The sequence below is a fragment of the Piliocolobus tephrosceles genome, chromosome 1 (genome assembly GCF_002776525.5).
Source record: "Piliocolobus tephrosceles isolate RC106 chromosome 1, ASM277652v3, whole genome shotgun sequence".
NCBI lineage: Eukaryota > Metazoa > Chordata > Mammalia > Primates > Cercopithecidae > Piliocolobus > Piliocolobus tephrosceles.
This window is the reverse complement of record NC_045434.1, coordinates 122,973,651-122,994,669: the sequence shown is the minus strand read 5'-3', so window position 1 is coordinate 122,994,669 and position 21,019 is coordinate 122,973,651. Positions and strand designations below refer to the sequence as shown.

Here is a 21,019-nt window from a genome sequence, read left to right as displayed (position 1 = left end):
AGATATCTCACCCCAGTTAAAATGGCTTTTATCCAAAAAACAGGCAATAACAAATGCTGGCAAGGATGTGGAGAAAAGGGAACTCTTGTACACTATTGGTGAGAATGTAAATTAGTACAACCACTATGGAGAACAGTTCAATGGTCCTTGAAGAAAAACTAAAAGCTACGATATAACACAGCTATCCCATTTCTAGGTATATACCAAAAATAAAGGAAATCAAGATATCGCAGATATCTGCACTCCTATGTTTACTGCAGCACTATTCACAATAGTCAAGGTCTGGAAACAACCTAAGTATCCATCAACAGATGGATGGATAAATAAAACATATTGATACACAATGGAGTACTATTCAGACATAAAAGACAATGAAATCCTGTCATTTGCAATAACATGGATAGAACTGAAGAACATTATTTTAAGTGAAATAAGCCAGGCACAGATAGACAAGCTTCCCATGTTCTTCACTTATTTGTGGGAGTTAAAAGTTAAAACAACTGGGCCAGGCCCAGTGGCTCACACCTGTAATCCCAGCACTTAGGGAGGCCAAAGCTGGTGGATCATGAGGTCAGGAAATTGAGACCATCCTGGCTAACAGGGTGAAACCTCATCTCTACTAAAAAAAATACAAAAAATTAGCCAGGCATGGAGGCAGGTTCCTGCAGTCCCAGCTACTCGGGTGACTGAAGCAGGAGAATGGCATGAATCTGGGAGGCAGAGCTTGCAGTAAGCTGAGACAGCACCATTGTACTCCAGGCTGGGCAACAGAGTGAGACTCAGTCAAAAAAAAAAAAAAAAAAAAAGGTTAAAACAATTGAACTAATGGTGATAGAGAGTAGAATGATGGTTGCTAGAGGCTAGGAAGGGTAGTAGGGAGGGGGATTATGGACCTGGGGATGGTTAATGTGCACAAAATCAGGTAGAAAGAATGAATAAGATTTAGTATTTGATAGCACAACAGAGTAACTAAAGTCAATAATTTAATTGTGCATTTTAGAATAACTAAAAGAGTATAGTTAGATTGTTCATAACATGAAGAATAAGTACTTGAGGTGATGGATACCTCATTCCTGTGATGTGATTATTACACATTATATGCCATCAAAATATCTCATGTACCCCATAAATACACATGCCATCTATGTAGCCACAAAAATGAAAAATAAAAAGTTTTTTTTAAAAGATCAATATTAAAAATTCAATTATATGTCATACAATAACAATGAACAACCTGAAAATCAAGTTAATAATACAATTCCATTTCAATAGCATTATAAAGAATAAATATTTAGGAATAAATTCAACAAAAGCAAATACTAAATGTATATGCTGAAAATGGCTAAACATTGTCAAAAGAAATTAAAGAAGATCAAATAAATGGAAAAACTCCTTCATGAATAGGAGACTCAAAATTGTTAAGATGGCAATACTCCACAAACTGATCAAAAGATTCAATGAAATCCCTAGTAAAATTTCAGGTGTCTTTTTTATATACGTATTTTATATTATTATACTTTATGTTCTGAGGTGCATGTGCACAACGTGCAGGTTTGTTACATATGTATACATGTGTCATGTTGGTGTGCTTCACCCATTAACTCGTCATTTACATTAGGTATATCTCCTAATGCTATCCCTCCCCCTTCCCCCGACCCCACAACAGGCCCCGGTGTCTGATGTTCCCCTTCCTGTGTCCAAGTGTTCTTACTGCTCAATTCCCACCTATGAGTGAGAACATGCAGTGTTTGGTTTTCTGTTCTTGCAATAGTTTGCTGAGAATGATGGCTCCCAGCTGTCTTTTTAAGGAAATTGTCAAGCTGATCTTACACTTAATATTTAAGCACAAGGGACCCAGAATAGCCAAAACAATCTTTAAAAATAACATGGTTGGAGGACTGACACCTCTCAATTTTGAAACTTATTATAAAACTGCAGTAATCAAGATAGTGTAATATTGTCAGAAGGATAAACATATGGATTAATGGATAAACATATGGATCAAAATTGAAAGTCCAGAAATAAACCTTCACAATTACAGTTAATTGATTTTCAACAGAGATGTTAAGAAAATTCAGTGGGAAAAGAATCATCATCTCAATAAGTGGTTCTGGGACCACTGAGTACTACATGCAAAAGAATGAAGCTGGGCCCCTTCCTCACACCATATAGAAAATATAAATTCATCAACCTAAATGGATCATCAATCCAAATGAAGAGGTAAAGCCATGAAACTCTTAGAAGAAAATGTAGGGGTGTATCTTGTATTTTCATGAGTGTTTTGGTCAGTTCAAACTGCTAAATAACATAGACTGGATGGCTTACAAACAACAGAAATTTATTTCTTACAGTTCTGGAGGCTGGGAAGTCCAAAAGGAAGTCACTGGCAGATTCAGAGTCCAGTGAAGATCCACTTTCTGGCTCATAAACAGATGTACTTTTGCTGTGTCCTCACATGGCAAAAGGGCAAATTTGTTCTCTGGAATTTCTCTTATAATGACACTAATCCTATTAATAAGGACTCTGTTCTTATGACCTACTCTCTTTCCAAAAGTCCCACCTCCTAATACCGTCTCCTCGGGCATTAGGATTTCAAAATATCCTTGGAGGGATACAAACACAGCCCATAGCATTCCACACTGTTCTCCCAAAACTTACATCTTTCTTGCATGCAAAATACATTTATTCCATCCCAATAGCCCACAAAGTCTTAACTCATTCGAGCATCAATTCAAAAGTCTAAAGTCTGAGGTGTTATCTAAATAAGATATCGGTGAGACCCAAGGTTAATTAATTCTAAGAGAAATTATCCTCCAGCTGTAAGCCTATAAAATCAAACAAGCTATAAGCATCCAAAATACAATAGTGAGGCAGGAATGGGACAAACCTTCTCATTCCCAAGGGAATATTCAAGAAAGAAGAAAGGAGTCACAGATCTTAAACAAGTCCAAAATCCAAGAGAGCAAACAACATTAAAACTTAAGGCTCAAGAATAATCTTCTTTGACGCTCTGCCCTCTAGGTCTACTGGTGTAGAAATCTCACCCTGCAGATGTGGGCAGGCTTGACTCCCTGGCTTTGCTGGGTGCTACCCATACTGCAACTGTCACTGGTTGAAGTTAGATGCCTGCAGTGCTCTCAAGCTGTAATCACAGTCTCTTGGCTCTGTCTGTATGGGATTGTGGAGTTGGCACTACTCCCAGGGATCTGCATTGTCCTAGTGGGGAGTCTCTGTGGTGGCTCTTCCCAACAGCAGTGCTCTGCCTGGGGCATCCTTTGAAATCTAGACAGAGGTAGCTATACCCTCACGGCTTTGCTAAGGACAATGTACACTGCAGCTGGCTTACTGGAGCTGTACCTGGGGTGGCTGCAGAGTGCTGTGACTGAATGTGGGGAGCAAGTCTGCCATGTGAGGTGACACCATCAGTGGTGGCCCCTTCTTTGAAATAGTTTTGCCTCCCATACATTTGCACTCTGTAATAAGGGGGACAGCCTTGATTACCTCCAAAATGGCCTAGGGTCATTCTTCCATTGTCTTGGATAATATGTCCTGGCCTCTGTTTAGATGATTGACAAATCTCCCCATTGTCTACATGAATATCACCTAGCTTTTGTTGGGATGGTTGATCCATACTAAACTCATTAAGTTTGGTCACACCATTTGTGTTCTCTCCCAAAAAGCTGTCTCATTTTCTCCAGTATGGGTAGGCTAATTTTTCAAATTATTATATTTTGCTTCCGTTTAGATTAACTATGTCATTATTAAGTCATCTCCCTTCTTGCATTTTACTATAAGCACTCAATTATAAAACAACAACAACAACAACAACAAAAACCATGCTGCTCCTTAAACTCTTTGCTTAAAATTATCACAGCCAAATATCCAATTTTATTGCTCAAAGTTCTGTCTTCCACACATGGTTAGGACAAAAACATAATTAAGTCAAGTTCTTTGTCACTTTATAATAAGGATGACCTTTTCCCAATTGTCCAATATTATATTCTTCATTTCTGTCTCAGACCTCATTAGAATGGCCTTTGCCATCTATATTTCTACCAACATTATATGCATGACCACTTAGATATTCTCTAAGAAAGCTGAGGTTCTCTCTACACCTCTCTTCTTCTATTTCTTCTCAAAATTTTCTTTAATATTCTGTTCACCACAATGCAGTCTTTTTCTAGAATGTACCTCAAAATGCTTCAAGCCTCTACCCGTTACCCAGTTCTAAAGCTGCTTCCATATTTTTAGGTATTTGTTACAGGAGCATCCACGCTTCTCAGCACCAATTATCTGTTTTAGTCCATTTGAACTGCTATACCAAAATATCATAATGGGGTAGTTACAAATAAACAGAAAGTTATTTTAAAATTTCCAGAAAATTTAATGATTTCCTTTTGGAGCCTTGAAAATCCAAGATTAAGGTGCTGGCAAACTCAGTGTCTGGTGAGGGTCTTACAGGTTAATGGACAGTTATCCTTTTACTATAACATCACATGTCAGAAGAGACAAGCTAGTTTTCTAGGCTCTCTTTTCTCTTTTATAAACATACTAATTCCATTCTTGAGGACTCTGTTGTAATTATCTCATCACCTCCCAAAGACCACCCCACCTTCTAATATCATCACTCTGGGAGTCAGGATTTCAACATATCAACTTTGGGAGGCACTAACATTCAGACCATAGCAATGATCTAGAATTAAGGCAAAACATTTTTACATATGACACTAAAAGTACAAGAGAAAACAATAAACAAATTGAACATCATCAAAATTAAAAACTTTTTTACTTTAAAGGATGTCAACAAGAAATTGAAAAGACAACTCATAGGATGTGAGAAAATATATAAAATATAAGTCATAAGAGACTTTTACCTATAATTCTAAGGAACTCTTTCTTGTATCACTATAATAAAGACAAATGGCCAATTTAAAAATTAGAGAAAGGATGTGAATAGATACATTACTGAGAAGATTAACAAATGGCCAATAGTCATATGAAAACACGGTCAATATCATTAACCATTAGAGAACGCAAATCAAAATCACAATGACATATCATTTCACATCCACTAGAATGGATATAACCAAAAGGAAAATACCGAGTAATATCAAAAGTGTGAGGAAATTGAAATCCTCATACACTGTTGGTGGGAATGTAAAATGGTGTGGCCGCTTTAAAAACCAATCAGATAGTTTCCCTAAAGGTTAAACACAGAGTTAAAACATTGTAACAGGATCCTTGGGGTGTTGCTTTGCCAGTTGGAAACCTTTGTGGCTGGTGGTGACTTTGCTAGAGTTTTGCTGGGGCTCACCAGGCTCGTTCTTCCCATTTGGCCTGGAATGCTGTACTCAGCTTGCACTACTGGCCCAAATCCCATGCCTGCCAAGGATGAACCAGGTATGGAGTGGTGAGGGGTGCATGAGTGAGTGAGTGTGGGGTCCAGACACACTGTCCATGGTGGGGAAAGCAGCTCCAGGCACAGGCACAAGTGTCAGCTCCCTGTGAGCCTGCAGCTGGACCAGGTGTACTGCAAGTGGGCTCCACTGCTGGCACCAGGGAACATAGTGGTGCATGGAAGCTTGCAGATGCCAGAAACCGCAGAGCCCCAAAGAGGCTGTCAGAGCCCTGGCTTGGGGAACTCCTAGGTCTGGGCCCCCACAGGGCTGCAGCTTTTCTCTCTTCCTCTCTTCTACCCTTTTTGTCACCTGCAATGTGGTAAGCAAGGGGCATGTTTCAGCCCTGTTTGTGTTACAGCTCTTTCAGTCCTGCCATTTGGTGGGTCCTATGTTCTTGTCCCACATCCAGGAAGAATGAGGTACATGGACAACTGGTCAGTAGGTGCTTTATTGAGCAACAGTATAGCTCTTAGGAGACCCGAAGTAGGCAGCTTCTTTCCACGGGTAGGTCATCCCAACAAGCACAACTCTCAGTGGAGAGGAGACCCAGAGTGGGTAGCTCCTATCTGCAAGCAGATTGTCCTGTCCAGTGTGCAACTCTCAGTGGAGAAGATGCCTGGAGTAGGTAGCTCCTATCCACACGCAGGTCGTCTCAATGTCTGCTCAGCTCTCAGCTAAAGGAAACCCACAGTGGGTAGCTCCTCTCTGCAGGCAGTTCATCCTGACGTCTTCCTGAGTCTGGCCAAGTCAGGGGTTTTTGTGGGCTTCAGGTGGGGGGAAGTACATGGTGATTGCTCAGTGGACAGCCATGTGTGGCTGGGAAAAAGCACCATGAGTTCTCACGTTGGTCCATGGAACTGGTAGCCTGGCTCCCAGGCTTCAGGCTGTCCCAGGCCTGAAGGTGGGGCATTACCAGGGACCCACCCCTTTCTGCCCAGGAGCCTGTCTGCCTCCCACTGCCATCAACCTGATGTCCTTGGCACCCAGGATGTTTGTGCTGAGGGGTGCGCACAGGCCCACACTGTGTCACCCTAAGCTTCCCCTCAGCCTCCCACCAGTGCTCATCACACCCAAAGTCCAGAGACGGGGCCAAGGCAGCAGGAAACTGGCATGATAGCACTGCCCTGAGTGCATGCACACCCAGCTGGGCCAGGACGGTGCCCAGGCTTGGCCTCAACTTTGTTCTGAAATTGGAGCAGTACTGGGAGAGGGGAGAGCCTGGGCAGTGGGAGCAGTCATTTCTAAATCTGCCAGGGCAAGGGGACTTCCAGCTTGCCCAGACAGGTAGGGCTCCCACCCTTCCAACAGGGCTTCTGCCTGTTCTTAGCTCCAGCTGGCCTGTGGAGTGCACATCCCCAAAAGTGCCTTCCCAGCTGCAGCCAGTGTCTTTGCAGCACCTGCTCCAGATGGGTCGTTGCTGTCATCAATATGACCTAGCAATTCTACTCCTAATGTACCCATGGGAAATTAAAATAGATGTCCATAAAAAAAACTTGCATGTAATTATTCATAGCAACATTATTAATAACAGCCAAAAAGTGGAAACAACTTAAATGCCTATTAACTGATGAAAATATAAATAAAATGTGGTATATCCATACAACAAGATATTATTTTGTGATAAAAAGGATGAAGTACTAATATGTGCTACAGCATGGATGAACCTTGAAAATATTAAGCTAAATAAAAGAAGCCAGCCACAAAAGACAACAATTATATGATTCAATTGATATGAAATGTGAAGAATAGACAAATATATAGAGATTAAAAAGTAGGCTTGTAGTTCCAGGGACTGGGACTGGGGACAAATAGGAGTGACTGCTAGTGGGTATAGAGCTTCTTTTTGGGGATGATGAAAATGTTTTATAATTGATTTTGGTGATGATTGTACAACTCTGTGGATATACTCAAAACCATTGACTTGCATGCTTTAAATAAGTGAATTGTATGTCATGTGAATTATATGTAAATAAGTCTTATTTTTAAAAAGAAAAAGAAAATAAATGTTAGAGTCTTGCTTTTAAGATATGGTTCCTCTATATTCTAAAACACCTTTACTTACGGCCGTCAACAAATGTATATGATTTATTAAAACAATTTTTTTCTAAAGTTTTCTTAAATGAAATACATTCAAAGGAACTTTTGTTATAGTAATGAAATGAACTGCAGATAAATTTTCATTATACTGGTACCACTTAAATAAAATTCAGGGATAGCAATGATCTGTCCTGTGAGTCTGTCCATGGAAGCTGAGTACAGTGAATCTGAGAAGCTTTCAAGAACAGCTAAATGTTTGTTTTAAGTTAAAAACATCAACACTTTAGAAAAACGCTTGGCAATATTAAGCTTTTAGTTTAGTTCATTTATAGAATTAATTGGGTAATATTTATGAACAATTATTTCACTGTGCTTAGAGTTTGCCTTACTCTGTATTTTCAGTTTTGTTACATAATACATTTGCTTTTTGTTTTTAAAGAAAATCATTCCTAGATTCCTTCCTTTGGTAGTAGGATTATTGTAACCAGTTTAAGAGTAAAGCAGACCATAATAGGTCATGGAATTACATGCATATTCCATATCTTTTGGGTTTTGCTAGTCTAAAGATGTTTAAAATCATGTTACCTTATTATTCTAACACATTTATTTATTTGTTATAGTACATGACAGAAGACTTGAAATGGCCAGTTTCCCGTAATAGTAAGGAAAACCTTTTTACAAAACACATATTCTAGTCAAAACTACAAAGCATTATGTTACATTACAAGAACTAACCCAAATATTACTGCTAGAGAGTCCAAATGAAATTATGGGTCAGATTTGGCAGCCATATGCTACTACTGAAATTAATAATATTAACAGTAATAGTAATAACACAATTAAAATTGATATGGGTCTTTAGTTCACAAATGATTTCACGTATATTAGTTTCTTTGATTCTCATAACCTTTGGATATATATTATCAATTATCTCTACTTTGTTCATGGGAAAATTGAAGGTAATAATTTAAAATACATGCCTGAGTTCTCTAAGCCAATGAGGAATTTCATGTAAAGATCTGTCCATTTGCAGAATTGGGTGTTAATCACAGGCTTAGGATTATAGCCCCTCCATCAGATTAGCTATACCTCATTTTAATCACCTAGAATTAAGTGCTTTTAGGTTTTAACTGTCATTTGTGCTATTCAAGTATTTTTGACCCTCTGACTACTGAGCACAGGGTATGATTTTACTTCATGACCCCCTTTAAGTTGAGTGGAGCTGTGCAATCATTTCTGGCCAGTGAGTCATGAGTAACAGAAACGTGAGTTACTTCTGAGCCAGAAGGGGTAGGATGGAAAGCAAAAATTCTGCAAGTGGATTATTAAGGGGATTATTAGGTATAACAGCAAGAGGAGTCACTCCTACTTCTATTCCTTGATTCCTGGTCCCATGTGTTCTACCTAAGGGAGAGATTGCACCATATAACAGACTCTGATGCAAAGTGTACATTGCATCCTCCAAGATAGAACCCCATTATTTCAGGATATTGTCTCCAAACGGCACCATAACTGAGTCTACAGTAAGCCAGTCCACCTTTCAGTCAAGCCAGCTACTTCCAACATATGAAATATATAGTAAGAAGAGTTGATTTTATGTGCATGAGTCCATGATGACTTCTTTTACCATGAAATGAATTCCTTGATCAGATCTGATGCTCTATGGAATGCAATGGTGGTGAATAAGACAGTCTGTGAATCCACAAATAGTGGTACTGGAAGAAACACTAATGGCAGGGAAGGTATATTTATATCCAGAGTGTGTTCATTTCAGCGAGGATGAATCTCTACCTACTTCATGAGGGCAGAGATCCAACATAATCAACCTGCTGCCAGTTGGCTGGCTTGGCCCCTATATCCCAGGAATGGTGCCATATTGAGGGCTCAGTGTTGGTTTGTGCTGTTGGCAGATTAGGTACTCAAGGGTTGCATTAGCCAGATCAGCTTTGGTAAAGGGATGTTCATGTTATCGAGTCCATGCATAGACTCCATCCCTGCCAATATAGCCTCTTAGTTCATGGATCCATTAAATGAAGAATATGACGGCTAGGGAGAAAGGTTGACTGACATCCCAGAGTGCGTAACTCTATCCACTTAAAGCCACCTCTGTAGTAGTGGCCCTCTGGTGGGCATTTCACATTCACAAACATCTTAATCTGTGGCCGTTCTGAAAAGTCAACCTACATACTTCTTCTGTAAGCTCCCTTTTGACTAATCATCTAAAACGGTTCCTTCCAAGTCCTTGACCATCCAACTAAACGATTTGCAACTACCCATGCATTATATGAACCTGTATTTCTAGCCAACTCACTCTCCAGACATATAGATGACCAAATGTCACACTTGAAGTTCTGGTCACTGGGAGAATATTCCTTCACCACTGTTCTTCATGTTTACCCTTGAGTGGGGCTGCAGTGCTGTAGCTGCTGTTTTCAGATGGTGCTAGCATACTGTGAAGACCTATCTCTATGCCAGGCTCGAGGGTTTTCTTCCTCAGTGACTTGGTTGTAAGGAGATTCCCAAAATGCCATTTTTTGCAGGTCTATCTTCTGGGACCATTCCTGGTAGCAATTCTGTATTGTTCCAGGTCCAGTCACGTGATAAAAATCACATAGTCATTTGAGAAGGCAAAATTTCATATAAAGCATTATTAGCAGGGAATTGGCATGATGAATAATTGGCTAATGAGAGTCAAAATAATTCTGAAAGTACACAAATATAATATAAAATGTGACCACTACCCATAGTGCTGAGATAAGTACCCACGGACAAGCCCTCTCTTGCCAGAAGTGAGATCCAGATGTCACCACCTTAGCTCCATCTTAGCTTCCTGAATGTTGGAGAAGTCAGTGAAGTACCTCATGGTAGGACTTAATGGAAATCTATCCTCTGGTAGGTGTTGAGCCTCAGAACTTGTTAGACGCCAGAAGAAGCTGCTGCTTGTTGGAAACTATCAGACTCAGGAGCCTCACAAAGTCCTCCTCTTCAGGAGTCTAGTGCACTGGGTCAGCTCTTGGCTGCTGTGCTTGACAGACATCAGGGAATGGCTGGACTCCAGTGTCCCTGGTGTGTGTCCATGCCAGGGACTAAGAAGAGGGAAGGGGGTACAGCAACCTGGGCTGGGGGCAGGCCCACAATATCTGGGACTATGCCAATACAGCTGTGTGAGTTTGATAGTGAGTCAAATACCATAAAAAGTTTTGCCCTACAGGAACCTCACATTGAACAGTGGAGAAAAAAAGCTCTCTGCAGGACACTGGTAAGGGAGCACACCAGAAACAGGAAGAGGAAAAACCCTTCCTTCTGCAGTATCCCTCCAGATCCTCTCCTGACAATGTTTAACATCCTGCCAGGTGGCAAAGGAGAAATATCTATAAGGCTCATCTCCATTATCACAGAGCAGGCAATGAGAGTTCATTTGCAGTAGAGAAACAAAGAATTAACAATAAGCACACTGACTATATTTTTCATTTCTAGACTTTTTCGTTCTTTTTGTAGTCTGTTGTAGTTATTCTTTTATTATTTAATAATTTATATTCTGTATATTGTTTGATTATTTAAAGTTCTTTGAGGCTGTACTCCTAAACGTTTTATATGATGATTCTGATCCATGATAGTTTCCTTGAATGCTTTAAATTATGTATTGTGATCTCATCTTCAGTATAGTTTTATCTGTTGAAACTGTCTAGACTGAGCTGAGAAATCTTTTTATTTGATTATGCCAGAGATCCCAGTTATATCAGTAACTCAAGAACACTTTTAATATTTTGAATTGTGACTTCCCAAACCACGAGTAAGATTTTTGGGGAGATATCTTTCCTACGTGGAGCTCAGGCTGATCCAAAAGAGTATTGTTATTGACTGAATATCTTATAAGTTTTTATTTCCCTTATTCCTATGATAATTCAAATGCAAACCTTTAGATTATTGAGACCAATCCTACATGTTCCACCCTGGGGACAGGCAGACTAGCAGCCCAAATATTTACCAATTTCATCTTCTCACAAAAGGTTACTTTGTTTCTTGTCTCCTGAAAGTTAATTACTTTTTTGCAAATTCAACCAGGAATTTAAAGATTCTTGTTACAGTTCTTCAGGACTGGTAGTGGAAGAATTTTAGAATTATCTGTTCTGCAAAATTCCAAGAGCTGAGAATCCCAGAATATCCTTACAAATCCTCCTTTCTATTTTATTTTTCTTTAGAGATAGAGTCTTACTCTGCCACTGGTCTGGAGTGCAGTAACACAATCACAGTTCAGGGCAGCCTCAAACTCCTGAGCTCAAATGATTCTCACACTCCAGCTTCCGTACTAGCTGAGACTAATGGCATGCGCCACCAACAACAGCTCATTTAAAAAAAAAAGTTTTGGCCAGGTGCGGTGGGTCAAGCCTGTAATCCCAGCACTTTGGGAGGCCGAGACGGGTGGATCACGAGGTCAGGAGATCGAGACCATCCTGGCTAACCCGGTGAAACCCCGTCTCTACTAAAAAATACAAAAAACTAGCCAGGCGAGGTGGCCAGCGGCTGTAGTCCCAGCTACTCGGGAGGCTGAGGCAGGAGAATGGCGTAAACCTGGGAGGCGGAGGTTGCAGTGAGCTGAGATCCGGCCACTGCACTCCAGCCTGGGCGACAGAGCGAGACTCCGTCTCAAAAAAAAAAAAAAAAAAAAGGGTTTTTTTTTTTTTTTTTTTTAAAGCAATGGAGTCTCTTTACGTTGCCCAGGCTGGTCTTGAATTCCTGGCCTCAAGTGATCCTTCTGTTTCAACCTCCCAAAGTGCTGGGGTTACAGGCATGAGCCACCATATTTGGCCTCTTTTCTATTTTTTAAGACAACATATGTAACATTCTTTTCAGTGAGGTGTAAATTATTTTCCACTTATTACTTACCTTGGGTAAATTACTAAACTCTGTTCATCGGTCTCCTTATCTGTAAAATGAGGATGGTAAAAATAGCATATACATCATAAAGTGTTTGTGAAGATTAAATGAGTGACCATGCATAAAGCACTTATAAGAATGTGTGACTCAAGTAGACACTCACTACTTATCACTGTTTTTTTTTTTTTTTTTTTTCCTTAGACAGAGTCTCGCTCTGTCACCCAGGCTGGAGTGCAGTGGCGAGATCTCGGCTCACTGCAAGCTCTGCCTCCCAGGTTCATGCCATTCTCCTGCCTCAGCCTCCCCAGTACAGGCTCCCCTCACCATGCCTGGCTAAAATTTTTTGTACTTTTAGTAGAGACGGGGTTTCACCGTGTTAGCCAGGATGGTCTTGATCTCCTGACCTCGTGATCCACCTGCCTTGGCCTCCCAAAGTGCTGAGATTACAGGTGTGAGCCACCACGCCTGGCCTATCTTTCACTGTTAATATTACTGACGAGACTGTAGAGAATAAGGATACTCTCTGGGGCCTATGACAAGTTCTGAAAGAAAATCAAAAGACTAACGTTTTAGAGGAAAATGTGCTCTCTCTGATAGATTTAAGAAACCAGCCCTTGGCTTGTTATCAGGTTCTGGCAAAGACGAGTGCGTTAGTCTGTTTTGTGTTGTTATGAAGGAATACCTGAGGCTGGGTAATTTATAAAGAAGAGAGATTATTTTAGCTTACAGTTCTGCAGCCTGTAAAAGCATGGCATCAGCATTTTCTTGGCTTCTAGTGAGGCCTCAGGAAGCTTACACTCATGGCAGAAGGCAAAGGTGGCACAGGCATGTCATAGGGCAAGAGAGGGAGTGAGCGAGAGAGAGAGATTCAGGAAAAGAGTTAGAGAGAGAGAGAGAGAGAGATGCTATGTTCCTTTTTTTAAAAACAATCATTTCTTGTGTGAACTAATAAAGCAAGAACTCACTCACTACCACAGGGAGGGCACCAAGCCATTCATGAGGGATCCTCCTCCATGACCCAAACATCTCCCACTAGGCCACACCTCCAACGTTTGGGATCACACTTCAACCTAACTTTCGGAGGGGACAAATAGCCAAACCATATCAACTAGATACATAAGCATGTGATATCAGGTGACCATGTGATCCAAGCAGCTCCTCATGAAATGGGTGCTATAATGAAAAAAATACTAAAATTGAATGAGCCTTCCTTCAGCAAGCCATGTTTGTATGGAAATATTATATTTGAAAGTAGTCCTATAAGCAAACATTGCATGAGCATTTGGCTCTTGCTCCCAGCAGTTCTACTCCTATGATCTCATAGGGAGTTTTATCTGAACAGTTAACTAAGGGGTAAAAACTCCAAATCTGGTTTACAGATGGATCTTTATCATTTGAGGGAATCAGTTAGTAGTTATTGCAGTGCAAAAGGGCAGTGGACGAGGGACATCCTCCCCTTGGTATACAACAGTGCCCACTATGCTTCAAAGGGGAGTTAGAATGAGGATTCTATGCTGTTTCCAGGACAAAGACTAGAGGTTTGACTTGATGGGACTTAGAAGAAACAAGGTAGGATCTCAGGGTCAAGAAGGTTTGAGAAAATGTATGTGGGTGAGTTTCTTAAAATGGCCCCAGAATAAAAGCATATTTGTATGTAGCCCACAACAATGTTTTCCAAAAAAGCCTTTTCATTTGATGAATTTATAACATTAAAATAAGTTGGACAATAATGCTTATCCTCCTGTGGATGTTAATCCTACTGCTTTTCCAGAAACTCCAGTGCTTGTTCTATGGCTTCACATACCAAGTGGCCATGGTGGCAGGGATTTATGCTATGCATTGGCTCAAAAATAAGGATTTCCCCTCACTAAAGGATAATTGGCTACTTCCATTGCTCAGCACTCAGCTTGCCACAGCAGCAACTACACAGGGCCCTTACCCTGCCACACTGGAGGATGCCATGATTTGTCTTTAGTGGAAAAGTCAAATTGGCTTTGCTTATTCTGCTCATCAGATTTCCCTTAACACGCTTGTCCATGAACTCATTGACTGGTCTATTCCTCATCAGATTTTGCACATTATATTTTTTTCTAACTAGTTAAATCACTTTCTAGCAAAAGAAGTAAAGCCTTTGGGCAATGTCCATGGGGTAACTTGTCTCATCACAAAACCCATTACTAGAAACAGCAGACTTCATAGATGGTGTAATGGAATATTAAAGACCAAGTTATGGTCTGAAGAGATCCCATCTGGAAAGTATAAGAAGAGAAAGCTTTTCCACATGATGTATATTCATGAAACCATAAATTAATGTATGATATGATTTCTCTTAAACAGGACAGAAGTGGGTAGTGCTCCTCTTAATATTATACTTGTACTCAAAGTTTTGGACTATGCTGGTGAAACCCCATCTCTACTAAAAATACAAAAAATTAGCTGGGTGTGGTGGTGTGTGCCTGTAGTTCCACCTACTCAGGAGACTGAGGCAGGAGAATTGCTTGAATCCGGAAAGTGGAGGTTGCAGTGAGCAGAGATCGAGCCACTGTACTCCAGCCTGGGTGACGGAGTGAGACTCTGTCTCAAAAAAATAAAAACAAAAAACAAAAAAAACCAACCCAGTGATAGTCCCACTTAATGGGAAGCTGAGACTACAGGAGGAATAGACATATTGCTTTGGAGTTGTACTAATGAGTAGGTTTGAAATTTTCTCCCTTTGTGGGCCTGTGAACTGCATGCTCAGATGGTCAAAGCATGGAGGTAGGGGGAGTATGTGAGGAAAGGCAATATTAATGTTGGATAGCCAAAGAGGCAAATTATAGTCAGGTTTTCCCTACTCCTCTTCCTCATCCTTCCTCCTTCTTCCTATTGTTCTTCTTTTTTGGTTGACAAGCATTAATATGACATTTCTATGTTTAGAAAATTCTCTGCCTTAGGAATTTCCATGAAACGTGGCCAGATTGGCCAAGCACACATACTCTCCAGGGTTTTAATACTAGAAAAATCAATACAGAGAAACAGGAATGTGGAGATATTTTTATGGCAGTAATAGCAGAGAAGTTCTCAGAGGCAGCTGTGGTACTGCTGTCAGGGACAGCAACTGGAGTCCAGTAACATCAGTGTTAATGACAATATTTACACTGGTGAAGATGGTGTGACATCAGTATCAGGCAAAGGTAGCAGCAATGTCTGTACCATTGTTTCTGTGGCCTGGTTTTTGGCTATAATCCAAGCTATGCAGCCTTGCTTTATTCTGCCCATTTTCTGAGCCCATTCTCTATGGTTTCTGGCAATTCTGTGAGTTACAGCATTATTAAGAATTTCCTGGTTCAGATTGCAATTAGAAAACCTTGAATCTTCCTTCCTAGCCAGAATAAGTTTATCAAGGAAAAAATAAAGTCTTTTAATAACTTATATTCTTTACAGACCTTAGCAGAGAGCCTTTTGGGAGTACATTTGATACTGTGCTTAATAGATACCAGGATCCCCAACTTGAACATGTTATCATTTACTAAGGAATGTAAAACTTGTACATGAAACAAATACAATCTGCAAGACGGAATAAAATTAAATGCTAAATTGAGAACAGACTGTCATTTAGAAAGTCTTTCTGAAAGAGATGGGACTATATTTAATTTCTGAAGGATGGGCAAGGAGATGGCATTTAAAGTACAGAAATCATCAAGCAGAGGAGCAAATTTGGATATTCAGGGGGCAGTGACCAACCTGACTGAAGGGTGGGTGCATGTCTGAAATCAATGGGAATACATTTGAATGATAGGAGAAAATACATTATTAAGGCCTTGCCTCTAATCAGAAATAAAGATATTCTCTATTTTCCCAAACAAGGAATTCTTACATAAAGCTCAATGTATTTAAATATTTTTAAATGGGCCTACAGAAAAGAGGTGGGGCTGACGGAAGTAAATAACAAAACCTGAAGATAAATTAAAAAATATATCAACGTGGGCTCACTTTTCCATTATTTTTGGAACTTAGTTTTGTTTCTGAATAATAAGCAGTTAAATAATTAAAGCTTTGCCTTGGCAGTGCAAGGAGTGAAGATTATTTTTCGGTGGCAATTTTCCAGACTTGCTAGTTGTCCTTGGGTCTTGGTAACATTCTGCTCATTAACTTCAGGAAGACGTCCAGGAGTAAAGATGCATTTGAAAGTGGCTGAAAATAGTTTGTAAGGTCAGCTTTCCTGGCTCGACAGTGAAATGACCGCAAGGGCCAGTCACTGGGTCAAAAATCAATTAAGGAAACAGGGGAAGTTTTCATGTCTTTATTTTTACACTAGCTCGAAAATCATAACCAACAAGAAAGGCAACCACTGAATAGAGGAAATACAGTATTGTTATTGCTGTTTATTCTCCCTTGGCAAGCTGGGTCGGGTGCCTTCCAGCCTCTCTGTGGATCCCGCGAAGTGGACGGTTCGCTCCGTGGCTTCTTCCCGGACCCCGCCACCGCGGAAACGGTCACTCGGTGGCCCCCGACTGGGTCAATGCGAGGACGCCCACCTCCTACCTCTGAGTCTCTCCTCTTCTCCAGGGGACAGCCAACCCTTTCTCCACCCTAGGCGGAGTCCGAGAGTTCCAGTTCCGCCCCTCCAGCCCGCCTCAGGCCAGGTGGGGATGCGCCCGGTCCGGGCAGACGCTGGTCCCGGCAGTTCCGCGTCTGCGCAGCGGGCGAGGGGCTGGAGCGGGGCCGGCCGGGGAGGCGCAGGAGACGCGGGAGCCAATGGGCACGCTCGGGGGAGCCGGGCTGGCGGCGGCGGTGGCGGCCAGCCGGGCGCGCACTCTCGGGATGGAGGGCGAGCGCCGGGCATCTCAGGCGCGCTCCTCGGGCCTCCCGGCCGGGGGCGCCGACGGGGACAGCCAGGGGGGCAGCGCCCCCTTCCCGGGCAGCAGCGGCTCTTCCGCCCTGTTGCAGGCGGAGGTGCTGGATCTGGACGAGGACGAGGACGACCTGGAGGTGTTCAGCAAGGTGAGGGCGGCGGCGGCGAGTCCCGGGAAACTTCCAAGGCAACTCTAGGAGTTGCCAGCATTGCGCCGACGGCTGCCTCTGGCGCGCTTGCCCTCCCGGGGCGGCGGCTCTGAGCTGGGAACGGGTGAGGTCCCCCGGGCTGCTGGATCCCGCCTGCCAGCTCTGGCCGCAGCCGGGGCCGCGTCGCCTCGGGGCCTCAAACCGCAGCCGCTCCCTCCTCCGTACTTTGACCTTCCGTGTGGCGGGGCTGTGACTTCGTGGAGTCTGCAAAGTTGTGATTTGTTTTCCCTTTCTGCATCCGTGACACAGACATCTCCTCGCGACAGCTCCCGAACCCGGGAGGCTGGTGGCTCGAAACCGCCCCCGCCAGCTGCTTTTCGGGCGAGGCCAGCCCTGAACTCTGGGAGAGAGATTAGCCAAGTTTAGAGAAATTACTCTTAATTTAGTGTTGTTGGTTGTGGATTTGAGACTTGGGTGACACCCGAGGTGAGTCTCAGGTCCTGTGGGAATAGATTCGAGGAAATCTCCCTAAACAGGAGAAAACGGTTGTTTCTAACAGGAAGCTCCTCCGCTGAGGAGCTAAGAAATGTCTCAGATGGTCAGCTACTGCCACCCAACCCACAGCTAGCGCTTTCGTTTTTCCTTGTCCCCGGGAGATTTAGGACCAAAGGTTCATCTTTCCTTATTTTACAGTTCGAGGGAAATTGACTTGTGTGGGCTAGTGGTAGACTTTTGGTACGTGTAGACTGATGGCTGTAATTTCTTAAAGGGTTTTGGAAAAGAAAAATACCTTTCTTGCAGGGAGATTTAATGTCACTCCAGTTTCTCAAGTTGCTGCTGAGAGAAGACCTGAGTTCAGATCTATATTAATTACTAAGAAGCCTGTTCATTTTAATGTTACCTGGAGATGTTAGGTAAAGCAAACGACCTCTTAACCACCGCATTTACTGTGGGAGAGCAAATCCAAGTTAGGAAGTGGACATGCATACTCTGACTCCAAAAAGGAGTATGTAAAACTTATTTCTACTTCGGGTTAAATGGAATGATAGGCCCAGGTTTGTATTCCGGATATTTAAACAGACTATCACAGTTTTGGGCTCTTGACTTTTCTATTAAATAGTAAAACAATGGAATTATTTTATATTTAGTTGTAAAAGGTAAACGCTGCCTTTTTATATTCCACACATACTTTATGTTCAGATCAACGACAATTGGCCAGTTGGTGATTTACTTTCTTTTCTTCTTTACATAGCTGTTTAGACAAGGAATATTAGTCTATGGTTATGCATTGTGAAACTTTCAAAATGGAATGGGATGGGATGTTGGAAATGGCAATAGTGTATCAGAAAAAATCGGGGTTTCTTTCTGTTTTTCTTTCTTTTTTTTTTGTCCAGGCTGGACTCAAACTTCTGGCCTCAAGGGATTCTACCACCTTCAGCACCCAAAGGGTTTGGGATTACAGACTTGAGCCACAGTGCCTGGGATTGTTTTAAACTTGTGAAGTGGTTTCTCTTTCCCCAGATTCTAAGTGTCCTAGCTGGCTCTTAAGAATCAATGTTTAAATGAGGTCCTCTCATCAGAGGCAGATCTAAGGTGAAGCTAATGAAATTGAAGCTTCAGCGCTATTCGTTTGCTTAGACCTCTGGGCATGTTGGGGGTTGCTGGAGTTGCAGATGTTCTAGGTGGGAAGGATATGACAGGTCCCATCCAGAAGCATTTCTAAATAAGCATTTCTGGTGAATTGTCTAAAGCTCTCTCAGACTAAGGAGTCTTGATCTCCATGGCTCCAGTATTTATTGAGATTTCTTTTCTCATCTGAATAATTTGTTTTTCCACCTAATTTTGTATTCTTTTAAAAGTGGACCTTCGAAACTCTATAAGCCTGTACACCTGGGTCCACCCTGCTTGTTAGTGTTAACTGCGCGTCTTGGATGCTTAGAAAAAGTTAAGAACAACTTCTGTAGAAACTGCCCACATAGATTAAGGGAAAGATAATAATATTAGTGAAAATCCAAAAAGAATAGTTGGAAAAGTTTAAAATTAGCCACTTTTATCCATTTCAGTAAGTTGAATTTCTCAACCGTTATCTGTAGTTAAGCAAGCAAATTTAAGAAAGCCTGCTCCACATGGCCTTCCCTTTCCACTACTCCCTTCCTTGCCTCCTCCTCTATAAAGCAAACACCACTGTTGTTCAGCCTACCCTAGGATGGAATCTCACAATTACTTACGAAGCAGACAGTCCTCCCCTTTAGTACTTTGAGGTTGACAACCTGCATATTCAATTTACATTCACCTTTATAGTCTCCTTATTCCCTTAGATTATTTGTGAATATGTGCCTGGTGCCCTCTTCCAGAAGCTTTTTAAAGAGTATGAATTTTCCCAGCACTTTGGGAGGCCAGGGCGGGCAGATCACTTGAAGTCAGGAGTTTGCAACCAGCCTGGCCGACATGGTGAAACCCCATCTCTACTAAAAATATAAAAATTAGCTGAGTGTGGTGGCGGGAGCCTTCAATCCCAGCTACCTGGGAAGCTGAGGCAGGAGAATCACTTGAAGCCGGGAGGCAGAGGTTGCAGTGGGCTGAGATCACACCAGTGTATTCCCTCCTGAGTGACGGAGTGAGACTCTGTCTCAAAAGAAAAACAAAAAAAACTTCGTATTATTTCTTTTTTTTTTTCCCCACAACATATTACAAGTACGTGGCAAATATTTTTGTGTTAAGTATGATTAAAAAAAGAAATACAAGATTTAGTTCTTGCTATCACAATTTTACAGTTCAGGTGGGAAGATGGCACAGAAACTCTAAATGGCAATATAAATCAAGAGGGATGGAAAGTAAAACAAAGTTGTTCTGAATTTTCATGTAATCCAGTGAGCAGAAAATGATGCCAACCTCAAGAGAATGCAGAGGACATTGATTTAAAAGAACGAGTATAGATGTTAGAAGGAGAACAGAACCAATCATACAAAAACAGTAAAATAAAAATAAAAAGAAAGTAAAAGTGATACAAATGGTAACAAGAGCCTAAGAATTATTTTAAAACTAGGTCAAAATGAGATGAGGCTTCCAAAATATTTAACTGGAGAAAAAGGGCCAATTTCTTCACATTTAAAGGAAAAAATTCTCCTCTTTGGGGGAAAAACAATAAATTAAAATAAATTGCCTTTATTTTTATTGAATACTGTATGGAAGAAACAGCTGTGGATACAGAGTAGTGGTTAGGCCACCATGAAGCACCGAGATGCTTATCTGGTAATAAGTGATAGCTCTAATTGGCCTCTTTAAAGATATTCGGGATCATAAAGTGAGATATATATCATCTAGGATAATCAGGGAACTCACAGATGTGATCATCCTCATCATTACTAGTCATCTTTGAGAAGTCATGTAATGCAGGAATGGTTCCCTGAAGCTAGAGATAAGTAAACACTGTTTTACAAATAATGGGCAAAAAGGAAGTTCTGGAAGGTGCTGAACAGTAGGTTTCATTTCAATCTCCAAAAAAGCCATGAAGTGAATTATTTAGTATGTTGTTTATAAACACTTTGAAAAAAAACATGATCAGTAGAAGCTAATATGTTTTATAAGAATAATGAAAGACAAGATTGTGTTTATGGTAAATTAGAGTTAATTGAGCAAGGCTTTTGAGAAAAAAATCACTCATTTCTTCAGAAAAGGTTGCTTATTTATTTATTTTTTGAGATGGAGTTTTGCTCTTGTTA

General features: G+C 41.3%; 1 protein-coding gene across 2 annotated transcripts in view; it reads left to right on the top strand.

The window, feature by feature from the left end:
* Positions 1-17,049: 17,049 nt before the first annotated feature.
* Positions 17,050-21,019, top strand: part of SNX7 (sorting nexin 7) — a 106,812-nt gene continuing 102,842 nt past the window's right edge. For both annotated transcript variants that reach the window (XM_023231044.1, XM_023231043.1), the window contains exon 1: positions 17,050-17,297. In XM_023231044.1, the coding sequence (XP_023086812.1) occupies positions 17,052-17,297 (246 nt within the window). In that variant the 5' untranslated portion in view covers positions 17,050-17,051. The remainder of the gene's footprint in view (positions 17,298-21,019) is intronic.